Genomic DNA, 17750 nt, shown 5'->3' with positions numbered 1-17750 from the left:
TTTCGGAATGTAACTTGGTGTCGAAATGTAGTTAGAATTCAAATGTTAATGATAGTTAAGGTTCACTTTCTTTATTTCAAAAGGAAATATTTAAATAACAGTGTTCATTTCTATGCATCACTACGTTGCTCTGAATTACACAATTTGTACCAACCTTCAGTCACTATTCGTGCTTTTGTATTACCATGCACAATATTCCTTTATAGAATAGACATCGCTAAGACAACCTAAATTTGGAGTCTCATATTTTCTTGGTTTACTAAGATACAAATCAGAAGTCCAAACTTACTTCTCTCTTATCATATCCTATCTTTGAAAAAAATTTAGTAATTGTTTTGTTTGTTTTCTGAATTTCGCACAAAGCTACACGAGTGCTATCTGCGCTAGCCGTCCCTAATTTAGCAGTGTAAGACTAGAAGGAAAGGCAGCTAGTTATCACCACTCACCACCAACTCTTGAGCTACACTTTTACCATCGAATAGTGGATTGACCGTCACATTATAACGCCCCCACGGCTGAAATGTGACTCGTATCTCTTTCCCACACAGAAACATTTCATGGTTTGATTTTTGTACTGTTTCATGGTACACGTGGACAGCTTTTGTCACGGATCTCTTTATGTTCATGGATTTTCGCCTGTTATAAAACGCTACTCTCTGCTTACCACAAGTAAGATAACACCCATTGGTTGTGTTTCTCTGGATGGTTCTAATTTAGGTTCGTCCGTATTTCTTTGTTATGCCATTAAATAGAGAGAATATACATACACAATATGGAAACTTTGACACATCCTTATCATTTAAGTTTGAGAATATGTTGTGTCAGGAAGAGAGCTTGTATACCCTTCTCATAAGCGATTAATTTTTTGATGGCATCTTGCTAGATATGTAGTTCTAATGTATGACGTTCCGTCACAACCTTATATTGCCTGTTGTTAAAACGTTACTTCCTCATCTGCATATTCAAAGACGGTTTAAAATAATGTCTTTAAACTTATGTACAAACTCAAGAAGCAGTTTTGAACCCTCAGCATTTTTCATGTTTTAAAATGTTGGTTATTAGATTTTATGTATTGTTACTTACATGATGCTTCAGAGAAAAAAAATATAATAGTTCCACAGCGTGATTGACATAAATTAAACATATACACTTACCACTTTATTTATGTTTTATGCGCTCCTGCTTTTAAGTTAAAAGTATTGAATCATCTAGTGGTCACAACGGTTGCAACTACTTGTAGTAATAAAATATGCTTTCACGTATTACCCGCGGAATTTATTTTTGGTAGAAAAGAGACAGTTAAGTCCAAGGTCTTACTTACCATTACGGAGATACTTACCAACATCACAAAATTTTCAGAATCCTCTCAGAATCACCACAAGACACGTCATAGTAGTGTTACTAAAACACTGTGTGTGTTAATAAAATTGTGTTTTCCCAGCTCCGCGTCACACTTCATCTATCTAAAGAGTTATTCCTGTGAACAAGTTAAAAAGGAAAACAACGCCTCAGTTAAGATTAAATTTGGCATTTTGAAGGCAAATCGCAGCTTTTATAATATTAAAAACTTTTTTCTTGTACGAAAATTTTAAATGAAAATATCCGGTACTACCAATCAGTGATGTTTCTTTAGTTTGTTAAACAGTAATATTGTCTATCTTTGATTACACTCATGCAATTTACTTTGCCCTAACACAGCAATCTTTTGTCAGAAAATTATCTCATTATAAAAAATGAAAAACATTATACAATCTTATGTTTTCCTCCTTTAGTTTCAGAAATGTCTAAATTATGGTGGTTTCTTTTACCTTTTGCCGTATGTTTTTGAGATACTTTAGAAAAAATTTGAGAGTCTGTCGAAAACTTTCACTTCTGTAATAACACTGAAATGTACCTGTTAAACACGTTATTTTTTAATTGTATATCATCAATAAATTTTGAATAATATAGTAATGTAACACTGACGTACACGTTTGTTGGTGAATACTACAATTCTACTTTAGTGGTTCTGCTTATTCAAGTGTTAATTTGTATGCCAGTTTTCACATACGGCTAACTGCTTATTATTCGTGTATGTTCCGTGCATAAGTTTATTTTTTTATACTCAAAGGCTATGAAAGGTTATATATACATCGTTTAGAAGTGTTCACGTCAACTATATTATGTATACAGCACTTACCATACAACTGATTGGATTATGTATACTCTATGTTTACGCACGTGACTACACTCCCTGATGTTCATAATGTCTTCGTTTAACTTATACTTTGCGTGTCATATAAAAAAGTAATCATGTAATAAACCTGATAGTAAAATATTTAGCCTTGACGTTTCTGTCCTATGTTAATATTGACACTAACTAAATACAAGTATTATGTATATTCTTCTAATAGCAACAATCCTCTTTAATAATGTGTAATAACAAATTATAATAATTCTAGAGTTCTGCCATTATATCAGGTAACACCTGCGTCATTTAACTAAGATTTCTTATCATGTAACGTTCAAATAGTTTCAAATTCTATACAAACGATTCAACTAAATTATTAAGTTCAGTAAAGTTTGACATTACTTTTACATTTTTATCCGTGGTATAGTGGCTTGTGAAATGACTCCGAGTTTTTCAAGTACAAACTAGTAACTCATGGCTCTTGTCACCTCTTCACCAATTTGAGATCTAATTGTACCTTTGGCCTCCGACGACCAAGGTCTTGTAGATGAATTTGCTCTAAACTTACCTGAAACAATTTCAAGTTCCTCGATTATTGAGTATTTTCTGTAGTTTAAATTTGAAAATTCGAATGTAAATAGTTTGACAAGCTATGTAAACCTTACTCTGTGTGTGTGTGTGTTATAACAACACTTTAGGCTAAAGGTTACTCTAGATCTGTACCCTAACTGCGTTAGTATATTTTGTGTACATATATAACCATAGCTGTACTTAGTAGAATGCTTGCAAACCTGTTAACCACGTATTATCAAAATTTGGGTGAACATTCTGTATGAATTAGGAGAGATTAATTTGGTTTGTTTGTTTTTATTAATTTCGCGCAATGCAACTCGAAGGCTATCTGCGCTAGCCGTTCCTAATTTAGCAGTGTAAGACAAGAGGGAAGACAGCTAGTCATCACCACCCACCACTAATTCTTGGGCTACGCTTTTACCAACAAATAGTGAGATTGCTTGTAACATTATAACGCCCCCACGTCTGAAAGGGCAAGCATGTTTGGTGTGACGGGGATGCGAACCCGCGACCCTCAGAGTACGAGTCGAACGCCTTAACCACCTGGCCAATTAATTTTCAAAATCTGTGTAAAATATTCTCAATGCCTGAACGGTAACATTGTTTTGAAAATAACATTTAATTGTCTGATCACTAAAACAAGCATAAAACTTCAACGTACAAAGTAATTGATTGACTGTTATACATTTATTTTAAAACGTTTGTTTCAGTTTGATGCATGCGACGTGTATTGCACAAATCTCGCTTGTTCTCTAACTGTGCATAACATTCTCAAGAGCAAGAATGAACAACATAAGTTTTGCGAAAATACTAGCATGTCTTCAAATACCGTTGAACGTTCGAGAATCTCGCTTCATTGGTACAAAATCTAGCCGAGAAACAGTTTAATGAAATTGTTCGTTTGCTACAGTCTGTATACTATAATTTTTGGAAGGTATAATTGTTATAAACGCTTATTAAATATTAATCACAAAATTCCAGATAATTAACCAGGAACGCTTATAAATTTCGAACATTGCAAATCATTTAACTTCAGAGAATTAACTTTGGGCGTTAGCAAAGGTACACGAGGGCTGTCTGCGCTAGCCGACTAGAGGGAAGGCAACTAGTTATCACCACTCTCCACCAACTCTTGAGCTACATTTTTTATAAAACTAGAGGGAAGGTAGCTAGTCATCACCATCCACCGCCAGCTCTTGGGCTACTTTTTTACCAACGAATGATGGAACTGACTGCACATATAATGCTCCCACGGCTGAAAGGGCGAGCATGTAACGGGGTATCGAATTCGCGACTCTCAGAATGTGAAAATCTTTTTCACTCTCTGCAAGCAAAATATTATTATATTTTCCTTGGATCATCCTATACCATCCATTCTCCTTCAAAATTTTATATTTAATCAGTTTCGAGTATCTCAAGAGTTGCCGATCAGTATTGTTGACTATCTGCTTTTCCTGTGTTAGCTCAAACTTGGAAACAACTATGTGCAGATAACCCTTACGTAGCTTTGCACTAAATTACAAATCAAACAAATAAACTATATAGGCTTGAACCATTCGAAAACAGTATATATATTGTAAAATCACAAATAATCGGTTTTTCTGCACCTTTTAAATGACAATCAGAGAACGCTGTGTTTATATAAATCATTTGATATGTTATCTTATCATTGACTGTAATTTTAAAGCAGTAAAATTAATTTGTAACTCGTTAGTCATCTTTAGTTTAAATTATGAAACCACAGAGGAATATCAATTTATTTCTATCAAATTTAGTTGGTCTTATAAATAAATTTAATAGCATATTATTGATCATTTAGTGTTATGGCAAAAGTTAATGTTATATAAAAGATGGGAAGATCACTTTTATTATTTTGTATATGTTAATAATTCATAATCAGATATACATGGTCATATGATTAAATAATGAACACAACAATAAAATATGTATTGATATCTGTTAAAGTGGGTTGTGACACTTCGCAATTATTTGAAAGTGATTGGCACGAAATATTTTACTTTTATATGCCATGGATATATAACATTCCACTACAAAACATCATAAGGGTTGGTGGGTAAAGTTTCTTGAAAAGGTTTCAAACATCATCAAAAAACTGGCATACATAAAGTAAATTAGGCTTACCTCTATGAATCGTCATATGTTCCCGCTTATTTTTCCAAAACGACCTTAGCCATACTTGTTGCAGTACATGGAATAAGCAATTAAATCTTCACAGGTCAAATCAAATTCAGTATTCAAATTTAAGAATAATCATTACTTTAATTTTAAAAAATTAAAAACGATTTAATGTTGAATGCAACATCACCTGAGTAACTGGTCTGGCATGGCCAGGTGGATAAGGCACTCGACTCGTAATCCGAGGGTCCCAGGTTTGAATCTCCGTCACACCAAACATGCTCGCCCTTTCAGCCGTGGGGTGTTATAATGTGACGGTAAATCCCATTATTCTTTGGTAAAAGAGTAGCTCAAGAGTTGGCGGTAAGTGGTGATGACTAGCTGCCTTCTCTCTAGTCTTACACTGCTAAATTAGGGACTGCTATCGCAGATAGCCCTCGTGTAGCTTTGTGCGAAATTCAAAACCAAAAACCATGGTAAGAGATTCAAGCCTTTCTGTAAATTATGAAGGCTCTACTGCTAATTACGTATTCCATAAATGCTCTCCTATTTGATTCAAATCAAATGAATTGGGATGAGTAAAAAATATGTTGAAGATATCCAAAGAATATCAAAATGGAAAAATTGCTAAATATAGTTTCATCTGCCTTCTTCTGGCGTTCTTTATAACATGCATATTGCTTTATGACAAATAATATTTTGAAACAGTAGCGCTGTCAGTTATCGTGATGCGAGAGGAAAATAACTTGCATTCATTTCGTAATGACCAAAGAGGAAGGTTTAGAGGACAATATTTATACATAAAGAAAAGGTCGTGAAAGGTTTCAAATGCGTCTTTTCGCACTCTTTTAAAGAAAAAACAAAACTTGAAATTATTTAATAATTATATCGGTTTACACACAAATTAATTACACACATACATTTTTCTTTAGTTTTATATTATATTGACTGGAATAACTTATTAGATAGATTACATATGATAGAGAGTTTCAACAACAGCTTGACACTTCCATTAATAAAAATTTAGTCTTTTTAGTAATATTACTGGGAAATGTCTTCTGAAATTTTTCAACCGTTGCTTAACAGCATGACAAATCTTGAACGTTGATAAAGATCTATGACGCTAGACCCGGCATAGCTAGTTGGTTGAGGCGCTCGAATCCCCGTCACATCACATATTCTGGCCATTTCAACTGTGGGAGCGTTATAATGTGACGGTCACTCCCACTATTCGTTAGTAAAAGAATAGCACAAGAGTTGCTGGTGGGTGGTGATGACCAACGGCTTTCCCTCTAGTGTTATACTGCTAAATTAAGGATGGCTAGCGCAGATAGCCCTCGTGTAGCTTTGCGCGAAATTCAAAAATAACTAACCAATATATGTCTGTGAAACTGAAAACCCAAATTCCTTCGAAGTTAAAATATAGGCCTAACATAGTGTTTTATTTACTTATTTTGATATTTCTGTGTAATGTTTTTCCGCAAGGAGGCGTCGTTCTTGCATCATGCCTCTCTCTTTCCATTGCGTATAAACTCTACGTACACTTAGACATATAATGCATTTTTCAAAATCACTTTACTTAAAGATTCCCCTACTTAATTTTATAAAAGTATTTGTTTAAGCTTCTAAAATAATGTGTTTTGAAATCGTTTGTCAGAAATCAATCAATCAAGAGTAAATGTAATGACGGTATTAAATGTGCATATGTCACTAAATAATAAAACTGAGCCCAATGAAAGCTGTATGATGTTCGCTGTGTGTTAGAAATACAAAGTAAAACTACTACTTTCTTTGTTTTGTGGGACATCTGAAAGAATGGTATATAATTTTAAGACTTCGGATATATTTACAGTTATTATTTTGCTACAAACACGTACATAAAGCAGAGAACGTAGTTCAACACAGCTCAGTGATGTATGTCAAGCTGCACACCCGACTTCCAGTCAAGACGTAGCTGTGTAGGCACATCTAAGTATGTGAATCTGTAAAGCGTGACTACATCTATTGTTTGTATTTCCTCCTTGTTGAAGTTAAACATCGTGCCACTAATTCTGAATATTTCATTTCTAACAACAATTACTGACAAGAAACCACACAACGAAAGACGATGGACACCCATACCAAAGTGGTAAATACAAAATACGTTAACAGAATTTATGAAGGTTGAGGTATTCTATTTAAATGATTTTATTCTCTGTCAAATTTATTTTCAATTTTACTTAAATTGTATGTAACGCATGTAGAGTGACATTTCTTCAATTTAAGGTTTAAGATAATTTCATATTTTCAAATCGTTTATTTCTTTCAGGTTTTCGACTAAAGATAATACAATAATATAGAAATTATTTCCGTGTAATTTTCTAACACCAAAACGCTGCTCAAAATGTTTGAGTTTAAGTTAACTAAGTATAACATAAATACATTGAGCGTGTTTTTTTTATTTTGAGTAGTTGTTAATCTACGAATCTATGTTATAAAAAACAGATTATATCTCAGTTGTTTTTTTCTTCTATTTTCAAAATAGTTAACTTTAATTGGAATTTTTGGAAATGAAAATCTTCCATTTAACTCTCACCTTTTTTCACATCAATATTCAAGATGTAACTGTGTGAAATATTGAATGGGTGCTCTTTTCTTGATTAGCAGCTCTAAATCAGGGATGCTACAGGTGAATTCTGGGTCTCTGACCTGGCTGCTGTGCTTAAGTGTCCTATAATATTTCGGTCAGGTTGAAAATACTAACTATCAAATGCTTTGTTTTAATATAATTGGATAAAATACATAAGTAATAATGGTTACAATGTAAGTTTTTTATTGCATAGAAAAATAGAAACATAGCAATAAATTCCCATTAATATAATGCTTTACAACACAGACTGTTCTACTTCCCTATGTACGAAATGCACTTTTCAATCTATTATTAGTACAATACTTAAACTAATGCACTTATTAATTCATGGGTTCTGCCTTAAGCAGCTGTGGAACTCAAGACAAGCCATAAAATTAAAACTTAAAATAATATAATAAAATCAACTTATAATTTGAGAAAAAAAATGCATATATCAAAACTGTTTATTATCAATTACATGTTATTAAATTCATGCGTGTATGCAGGTGTGTGTCTACTTTTCTGATTATAAAGTTGTTTCCCAGCCCTTTTATTTGCTTAGCACAGTGAAACCAGGTTCTCTTTTACAGCTTTAAAATGGTATTGATAATGTTAACCCATCTTAGCATGAGAAAAATAATATTTTGCTAGTAAAACCGGTTAATATTACATCATCTTAACTACCACATTACATGCTCAGGCTGGATTTTGTGGATTTTAATCATAAAGATTATTCAGTTTAAAATATCCATCACTAGTATAAAGGTACACATGAAACAACAGTATAGTTAAACAAAGTTGGAGAAAAAAGAAAAGCACTGGATTTTCAACATACAGTATGACTTACAATACAAATATCTTAGATTAAGGCTTGTGTTGTTTTTTTATTTATTTATTACAAGCAATATTACATGTTAATGACGTCAAAAGGTTGTTATGTGTTACTGGGTGCAGGACCTGCGCGAACAGGGTGCAATACACGTATTTGCAAGACACGTCTCGCCGGCTCTCAACAGAGGCTACGCAGTCAGGTCAGAGAAAGCGGAACTAGTTTTATCCTCTACCACTTTGGACGTAAACGTGACGACTGTGCCAACCTATAACGTTATATTATAAAGATAAAAATTAGCGTTTTGCGCTTTGATTGACTTTGAATGGCGCAAAGCAAACAGGATATCTGTGCTCAGCGCTTTGACATTGGTACAAGGTAAGATGCCAGTAATTTGGATGGCTATTACGGACCTGTACTCTATTCCACCAGCAATGACCACAAGTTTATCTGCCACTTCAAACAGAGGGACAGTTATGGACATTTCTAACATTTCATTTATCTAGTTTCTAATTTTAGACCTCATATTGAAGGCATACAAAGTTTAGATGCCTACACATACTTTGTGACAGGCTGAGTACACAGTGTCATTCTGTGAAAAGTGTTTGGCTCCAGATTTTCCGTGATCTATTTGAAGGTAAACTGGAACAAAATTGTCAACTTGGACCTGGATGAGTTCTAAGAAATCACCTGAACTACTGACGATTGATATCGTTCTAAATTTAAGGTTTGGTTTTGGAATTTCGCACAAAGCTACTCGAGGGCTATCTGTGCTAGCCGTCCCTAATTTAGCAGTGTAAGACTAGAGGGAAGGCAGCTAGTCATCACCACCCACCGCCAACTCTTGGGCTACTCTTTTACCAACGAATAGTGGGATTGACCGTCACATTATAACGCCCCCACGGCTGAGAGGGCGAGCATGTTTGGCACGACTCGGGCGCGAACCCGCGACCCTCAGATTACGAAGCGCACGCCTTAACGCGCTAGGCCATGCCAGGTCCCTAAATTTAAGGAGAATCGACTTGTTTGTGAGGTTGTTTGTTGACGATGTTTACCTTTACTAGATCCATTATTATTAGGCCTAGAATATTCTTTAATTGTTTTAAGTAACACATTGACTACAAAATTACTGGCCCGGCATGCTCGCCCTTTCAGCCGTGGGGGCGTTATAATTTGACGGTGAATCCCACTATTCGTTGGTAAAAGAGTAGCTCAAGAGTTGGCGGTGGGTGGTGATGACTAGTTGCCTTCCCTCTAGTCTTACACTGCTAAATTAGGGACGGCTAGCACAGATAGCCCTCGAGTAGCTTTGTGCGAAATTCCAAAACAAACAAACAAAATTACAATACATCTATACTTGAATTTTTAGGTCCTATGACTAATAAAGCCTTTAATGTATATTTTTTTCATGCAACAAACACTGCAAAGCATCAACTCCAGGTTCCTAAATATATTTATAGTTTCTGAGATAACATAATTTATCAATGTGTATGTGGATATGTGTGTAATTATAGGCTGTTCAATATGTTAAAATGACTCAATAGTGATGATTTGCAGTAAAAGTTATATTTTCATATTTGTGAAGTAGTGATCCTGTTTGACAATAAAATGGTAAAAACATTAGAAGTAATAAAGTTGTTAAATTACCAGTAATTCACACATTATAAAACTGATATATTAGTTCTATATTTCAACCACATTTTTAATTGTGGGCTGGGATGGATTTGTATATTAGGTGGGCTTGTCTGGTTCTATATCAAAACTATTCCTTGTTCAAACCTATAGCTTGAAGTTTTTGTAGTTCTGATATTAATATTCATTATACTTTTATTATCTGAAACAAATTATTCTAATACAAGAATACACTTATGAGTATTTCTGTTTGTTTTGTTTGTTTTTGAATTTCGCACAAAGCTACATGAGGGCTATCTGCGCTAGCCGTCCCTAATTTAGCAGTGTAAGACTGAGACAAGACAGTTAGTCATCACCACCCACCACCAACTCTTGATCTACTCTTTTATCAACGAATAGCGGGAATAACCATCACATTATAACGCCCCCACGGCTGAAAGGGCGAGCATGTTTGGTGAGATGGAGATTCGAAACCGCGACCATCAGATTAGGAGTCGAACGCCTTAATCCTCGGCCATGCTGGTCCTATAAGTATTTCATTCACAATGCTTGTCCGATATTCCGTTATGTGTGTGGATTGTTGTTCGATTGAAAGGTCTAGATTCGACTGCACGTTGCACGCGGACAGCAAAACTAGAAAAGTGTCACTCATACGTGCAACCACGTTATTCTGCATAGAGATAGCAACAAACCAAAAACAACACATTATTACTCCATTCAGTTTTAAGCATTTGTTCTTACCTCCTGCTCAGTCTATGATACCACGCGTATAATTTCTTACAGCTGCTGGTATTTTCAACTGAGTGACACATTATGCAACAGTGATCTAAATGGCCAAATCGGGACTCAGATACAGCCGTCCAAAAATCTTAACAGCCTTAGCCAGTTAGTTTTTGTAGACACTTTAGAATAAAATAAATGAACTGTACAGGTCATAATATTCGACGTTTCATAAATAAACCTTGAGTTAATTTATTGTCTGCTAATCCAATGTGAGTTTGATTAAATATGATCTATTGTCTGAGCAAAGCATTTCAAATTTATATGATTGGATACACAAACGTTCTAACCTGCGCGGGCTGTTAACAATGACTTACTAAATACGACTCATGTATCTTAAGAAATTAAAAGTTAAGTAATAACTGATCCAGGTATCTTGTCCCCTTTCTTTGTCTAGCGCATTATAAAATTGTTTACATTGTCTGTTAGCACAGACTAATCAAACATTGCAATCTCATCTTTTAAAGCTAGTAATAAACAGGCAAAATATTTGCCTTATCTAATGATACTATTTGGCCAAATTATTTACAGTTTCTTAGACTTGATTGTAATGATAAACCAAATAAATTATGGAAGTGCTTAAAGAATTAAAATGTATATATATAACATGTGTAGCTAAATAATCTTAACAGGGAATGTTTCTTCGTGTTCCTTCATAACGTTAATGAGCAACATTCCTCTGTTGTACATTATGTGAATAAGCAATATTTCTATGTTCTTACATAACATTTATGGAAAGCACTCCCTATACTGTTGTATTATGTTAATTGTAAAGTATTATTATTTTATTGCTTAACTAATATTAATGTTCAATGACCATGTATTATTACGTAATGTTACCTTGATGTATAACACTAAACGAATCATTTTACTTTAACGAAACGTTAGCAAAGAATATACTTTATTTAATAAAGTTGTTGATGAATGTCCGCTATTTCAACATGGTGTTGTGGGATAATAGTAAATTTAAACATGTTATAATCCTCCATTGTAGTATAATTACACGATGAATACTCTTGCTTAATTCAGTTACAAAGTCGATCATTTGCAACAATGTTCGCAAATAATAATTATGTGTTTTAACACATTACTAAATTAATGTACTTTTACTGCTTTTTACTACCTTAAGTTTAACCATCTTAAGATGAAGAAATATGTTTGGATCCAACCAGGGTTTTCAAATGTAGAATATAATGTTTCATCTACATACATCCAGAGAGCTCCCCGCTAATACAGCGGTAAGTCTACGGATTTACAACACTAAAATCAGGGGTTTGATTCCCATCGGTGGGCTCAGCAGTTAGTCCGATGTGGCTTTGCTATAAGAAAGAAGTACATACATCCAGAGAACTGACGTCATTGTTATTGTCACAAATAATTTAAATAAAGTAATTTTATTCAAAGATTTCGTTAGTTCCAAATAAACATGTGTTGGCAAGCTTTACTTTGCATTTGAGTCAAAATGAAAGTTGAAACCTTTCTGCCCCGTTGCTTCTATTGAATTTCATCTGCTTTATGTTTAGTAACAGTAGTAATGTCGGTAATGGATGAATGCATTTAACCTTGGGACGTTTCGGTGTTTGAGTAGACTTGAAAGTGTCATTGAATCATTGAAGAATTGTGATTGTTGTAAAACAGAATATCTTTAAAGAACAAACATGTATTGTTAACTAAGAGGGAGTTTCAAGGATTTTAGTGATTAAAAATTGAATTACCTGTCGACAATGTGCTTATAAATGTTCATGATATGTTCTCTTTTACACACTATTCAGCTGTGACCTCTTTCTAGAAACTTTATTTATTGAAAAATGCTGTATCTTAAGTCTGTTTCTTTACAAAAATACCCTTTTTGTCATAAATGAGAGTACGTTATTGTGATGTAACGGGTGGAGTGTATGTTTGACAGAGATGAATAACACTAATCTTCAAATCGAAAAGGGATGAATACAACATAAAAAGTAATTTGTTTGTTAATTATGAATACGTGGGTCAATAAACACTAATACACTTACAATGTTATAAAGTACAGTTTACAGTCTTACTCAAGGGTCTGATTTATGATCAGGTGAATATCATAGTCGTTTTAAAAAGTAAGTAGACTTACTTCATTACTTACATTCAGCATGTTCTGTTTGTTATAAAAGTAGTCTTAACCATATAATAAAATTTGTTTGGTATTTCGCACAAAGTTACACATGGGTTATCTGAGGTGGCCCAAGTTAGACCATTGCTTTGTCAACGAATAGTGAGAATTAACCATTACCTTATAAGCCACCTGGCTGAAAGAGTGAGCATTTTTGGCGAAAGGGATTCGAACCTGCAACCCACAACTTGAGAGTCGACTGTCCTTCCTGCCAAGTCATGCAAGGCTAATAATAAAAATTTGATTAATATTGTTCTTATATCATGCCAAAATAAAATGAGGTAATCCACTCGCACGAGCTTGTCTTCCACTACCATATTTAATAACCAGAGGGCATATCTACGTGTTTTTCAACATGTACAAAATATCTGAGGAACCATATGACTTACATAGTTCTTAGTTGTTGGAAATGTAAAGTTATAATCAGCTTCTCTAAATTGAATCAAAATAATTACGTTGAAAAGTGATGTAAAACACTTTCTAATTTCTGTAATCGTTAATAAATTACCATACAATGTGAATGTTGATATTTAAAGGTGAAAATATTACTTTTATATTCTGATAAGGCCTGACATGGCCAAGTCATTTAGGCATTCGATTCGTAATCTGATGATTGCGGGGTCGAATAAAAAATGCTCGCCCTTTCAGCCTGGAGTGCATTATAATATTTCGGTCAATCCCTCTATTCGTTGATAAAAGAGCAGCCCAAGAGCTGGCGGTGGGTGGTGGTAACTAGCTGCCTTCCCTCTCGTCTCACACTGCTAAATTATGGAAGGCTAGCGCAGAAAGTCTTTGTATGGCTTTGCGCGAAATTCAAAACAAATCAAAACAAACATTCTGATTAAAACGTATTTCATGATTATGGTTGCCACTCGGTCAGTCAATTCATGTAAATAAAATGTAGACATAACAAGGTTCTGGGATATTTGTACTCATGATCTGTCTGGAGAAAATAGTTTATTTTATTTTCACTAGTTAATTTAGTTTAAGGGGATTTAAGCTCAGAATAGTATAAGTTTTTACTGATAAGTGTGAAACATTGATTGTTCTTAAATAGTTCGTGTGGTAAGGCCTGGTGGTTAAGGCGTTCGACTTGCAATCTGCGGGTTGTGGGATTCATATTCCAGTCTCCGAATATGTTTACAATTTTAGCAGTGGGGTGTTATAATGTGACGGTCAGTCCCATTATTCGTTGGTAAAAGAGTAGTTGCTAGCGGTGAATAATATTGACTAGTCGCTTTCCTTCTTGTCCATCATTGCGAAATTAGGGACGGCTAGCGCAAGTGGCCCTCAAATAGCTTTGCACAAAATTCATAGCAAACCAAACTTAAACAGTTAAGCTTAAAACTAGAGTATGATAACTAACGCAGAAGCTTGTAAAATGTACGATTCTAGTAGAAATCAAATCCAATGTCGTTTATACGAATATTATGTAAAACTTTTGTCAAACTTACCAATCATTGCATTTGGCTATTTATCATGTTTCATGGCAACCATTTATTCCACTGCATTCCATTACATTCACCAAATCACCATGTTTTAAATCAAAATACACTTAGAAACTCATAGACCCTTTTTTAAATAAGGTTGGAAATCAGATTATTATCCACAAGTCTGCCCGACGTCAACAGTCCGTGGCATAAAATCTTTAAAGAACCATATCTTAGAATTATGTATTATAGTAATCGGATCAACAAAACAAACACGGGCCCGGGTGGGTTAAGGCTTTCGAATCCCGGTAGCACCAAATATGCTCGCCCTTTCAGCCGTGGAGGCGTTATAATATTATGGTCAATCCCACTATTCGTTGATAAAAGGGTAGCCCAAGAGTTGGCGGTGGGTGGTGATGGCTAATTGCCTTCTCTCTAATCTTACACTGCTATATTAGGGACGGCTAGCGCAAATAGCCTTAGAGTCGCTTTGCGCGAAATTCAAAACAAATAAAACAGACACATTAGAAGAATGCTTTTACAGATGTAAGCTAAGGCTTTACATAACGTACGTGGTTGATTGCATATAATAGGTTAACCAACTAAATAAAGCTTTGATGTTATCACTCTGATAAGTTTTTGTTCGAATTTGCATAATCTCAAAAGTTAATAATTAATTGAATATACCTTAACGTAATATTGAAAGCAGGAACATATAATGACGTTTAAAGAAACATAAGCATATTACTATACCATGTTTGTTTGTTTTGTTTTTTTAGATTGTTTTTCTTCTTATGGAAGTCTTAACAACCGTGGCACTTGAATCACAACCAATTGACCAAAGTCACGTTTTATCTGCTAAAGAGACTGTTCAAAGTGTGGATCAAGAAATACCAACTGCAAGAGTTTTGCAATTATCAGAGAGAAAGGATTCTTCATTCAGAAAGGAAGAACACCAGCCGCCAGAGGGACTGAAAGGTTCTTACGGATATCGTGATGAAAATGGAGATCTTGTAGTTCGTTTTTATGCAGCTGATGATAGTGGCTACCGTATTGTAAAGGAAGAGCGTTATCCTTCATCGCACATAGGCAGAGATGGATACGATAACAATAAACATAGAACCAACTTTTACGATCCAGATCACATAAGACACAGAACGTATCCAAGAAATTACCATAATGACTTTTTCAGCCGAAACTACAGACCAAGTTCAAAACTTATCGCAACTACGACAAACAGTATCCAAATATACATAAAATACTCATGGGTTTGACGCGTACTATCCTACTCACAAATTCAGAGCAAGAGACAATTCTCAGTACCCCAATTCAGTGTATCAGTATAACGAAAATATTAGACCTTCTGAGTTTCCAGAGTTCCACAAGCATAGAAATAATTTCAATCATGGCCACCATTATGCTTTTCCGACACAGTTTTTTTCAAATAACCCTCAGAGACAGTTCTTTCAAAATCAACATCCCGTTTTCTCTCAAACTTACGATGATTTCCACAGATTTAAAAACAATATTCAACCTCTTGATGATAATTATTATCCTTTTAATACTTTACAAAGAAAACTTTATCCAATTGATTATGACGGACATTACCATGAAAATTTTGGAAAAAGATATCCTTCGGGTTACAGTAAAGAAAAACGCCAAAATAACAATATTGACTACAACAGTTATTATAACCAGAACTTTGATAGGGATTTCAACAGGTTCAAGAAACAAATTCCAAATGATGAGTTTTATACAGATAATCCCCGGAATTACAACAGTTACCCGAGTGGATATTATAACCAAAATTTCGAAAGGAATTTGAACAGTTTCAGAGGGCGTATTCCCAACAATGCTTTTTTTCCTCGAGGCTTTCCGCTTTATTTGGTAACACCTGCAGACAACGTTCCAAATCTACCACAAAATATTCCAAATTTTGAAATAGTAGGAGCTAAAATAATTCCTGGTGGTATTGTACCAATATATAACATACATCGATTTAGAGGACCTCAAAATACACGCGTGTCTTACTCACCTAATCATTCAGTGTTAAACAGTGCTGTTGGATACACCACAAACCATGAATATCCAGATTTGATAAATGAGAGAAATGTTTGGCAAAATAATGTTAAACCAATCCAGTTTGACAACTACTTATCGGAATTCCCAACTCATAACAACGCTCTAAGAAAGCTATATTTTCCTAATCTGTATAGGAACCAGCACTTGTTTCGCCCTCGTTTTGGGTTTAGCAATATTTACGGGCTGGCTTTTTAATCTCTTCTCAACGGGTTTATATGATCATCTGAATACGGCAAATAGTATTATTTTCCTTTAGTTTTAGAATTTAAAAAACAACTTGTTTTAATTACTCAAGAACTAAATTTGTTCTCGGTTATCGTCGTAATTTTCTTCTCTCTTTTTTACCATGAACTTGTAATTTACAATTTTTCCATTTAATTACTGAACCAGGTTTACCCAAGTTATTTCCTTCTAACATAATAATGCAAATTAATACTATTAAAAATTAGAAGAAATATTTTTAAAAACAATTTATTATTAAATACTTTTTTTATTTCTGTATACAGAGAAAGCTTAAATGATTTTTGAAATGATTAAGATACAGTTTTGGTCTTTAGAAATATTACAACAACAAATATATATATATAATCTACGAAAATCTTATATTTACATTGGAGAAAGTTTACGTTTTATTAAATACAAGTAGAAAACAAGTTTTTGTTTAGTTTTAATTACCTGTTATTATTTAGAATAAAGATGTTTCATGAGTAGTGGTTCATGAGGAAGCAAGCTCTTAATGTTTGGCTAAACTGCCATTAAAGGACAAATTTTCAAGGCATTATTAGGACTATCTAATATTTTTCTGGCAAGAATTTGCACGGTTCAAAGAGCATTCACTTTGGAATTTATTTTTTCAAACACATATAGTTTTTCATCAAGCTCACATTACAATAATTTAGTTATTTCCTTCTATCTATTTTTCTGCGCGTTTATTAGTGTGCTAAAATAGAACTTAATACTATGCTTTTTAAACATTTGTTATTTCTATGAATTATTATTGTAAATCACTTATATTTCCTATTAATCACCAATTAAATATCTTTCGGCTAAAAAAATTGATGTGTGTTTTCTCTTATATCAGTTTTATAAGGTAAAAGGATATTTAAAGACCCATTATATACCATCCTGCTTTATAGTAGCAATTAAAGCTAATAATAATAATTTATGTTAGTGATATATACAAAATTACCGAATTCATAATATTTAGGTACCAATTTTAGAAGTTAAAAGAATATTTAGAGACTCAGTATGTTTCATCCCAGTTTAAGTAATAAGTGAGACTTACACCACTAGATTATGAAACTGATGCAAACAAACTTACCTGATCCATAACGTTTCGGTACTAATTTTGTTATTTACCTTGAAGG

The 17750-nt window shown here is 33.9% G+C and overlaps 1 protein-coding gene across 2 annotated transcripts; it reads left to right on the top strand.

Moving 5' to 3' along the window:
• Nucleotides 1-6778: 6778 nt before the first annotated feature.
• On the top strand, nucleotides 6779-17438 carry LOC143229295 (uncharacterized). 2 transcript variants are annotated; one of them, XM_076461427.1, is made up of 2 exons: nucleotides 6779-7047; nucleotides 15081-17438. In XM_076461427.1, the coding sequence occupies exons 1-2, from the start codon at nucleotides 7036-7038 to the stop codon at nucleotides 15573-15575; spliced, it is 507 nt and encodes a 168-aa protein (XP_076317542.1). In that variant the 5' UTR covers nucleotides 6779-7035; the 3' UTR covers nucleotides 15576-17438. The 2 variants fall into 2 exon arrangements, with proteins under 2 accessions (XP_076317542.1, XP_076317541.1); XM_076461426.1 differs by having other exon boundaries at nucleotides 6786-7007.
• The last annotated feature ends 312 nt before the right edge of the window (nucleotides 17439-17750 follow it).

Source organism: Tachypleus tridentatus, chromosome 10, assembly GCF_004210375.1.
Source record: "Tachypleus tridentatus isolate NWPU-2018 chromosome 10, ASM421037v1, whole genome shotgun sequence".
NCBI lineage: Eukaryota > Metazoa > Arthropoda > Merostomata > Xiphosura > Limulidae > Tachypleus > Tachypleus tridentatus.
This window is presented reverse-complemented; position numbering and strand designations above follow the sequence as displayed.

Bases quoted from the DNA above. Each gene is read 5' to 3' on its own strand.
- LOC143229295 (XM_076461426.1), top strand. From the start codon at position 6,987: ATGGACACCCATACCAAAGTG. The intron at 7,008-15,080 runs GTAAATACAAAA...TTGTTTTTTTAG, and splicing joins TGGACACCCATACCAAAGTG to ATTGTTTTTCTTCTTATGGA.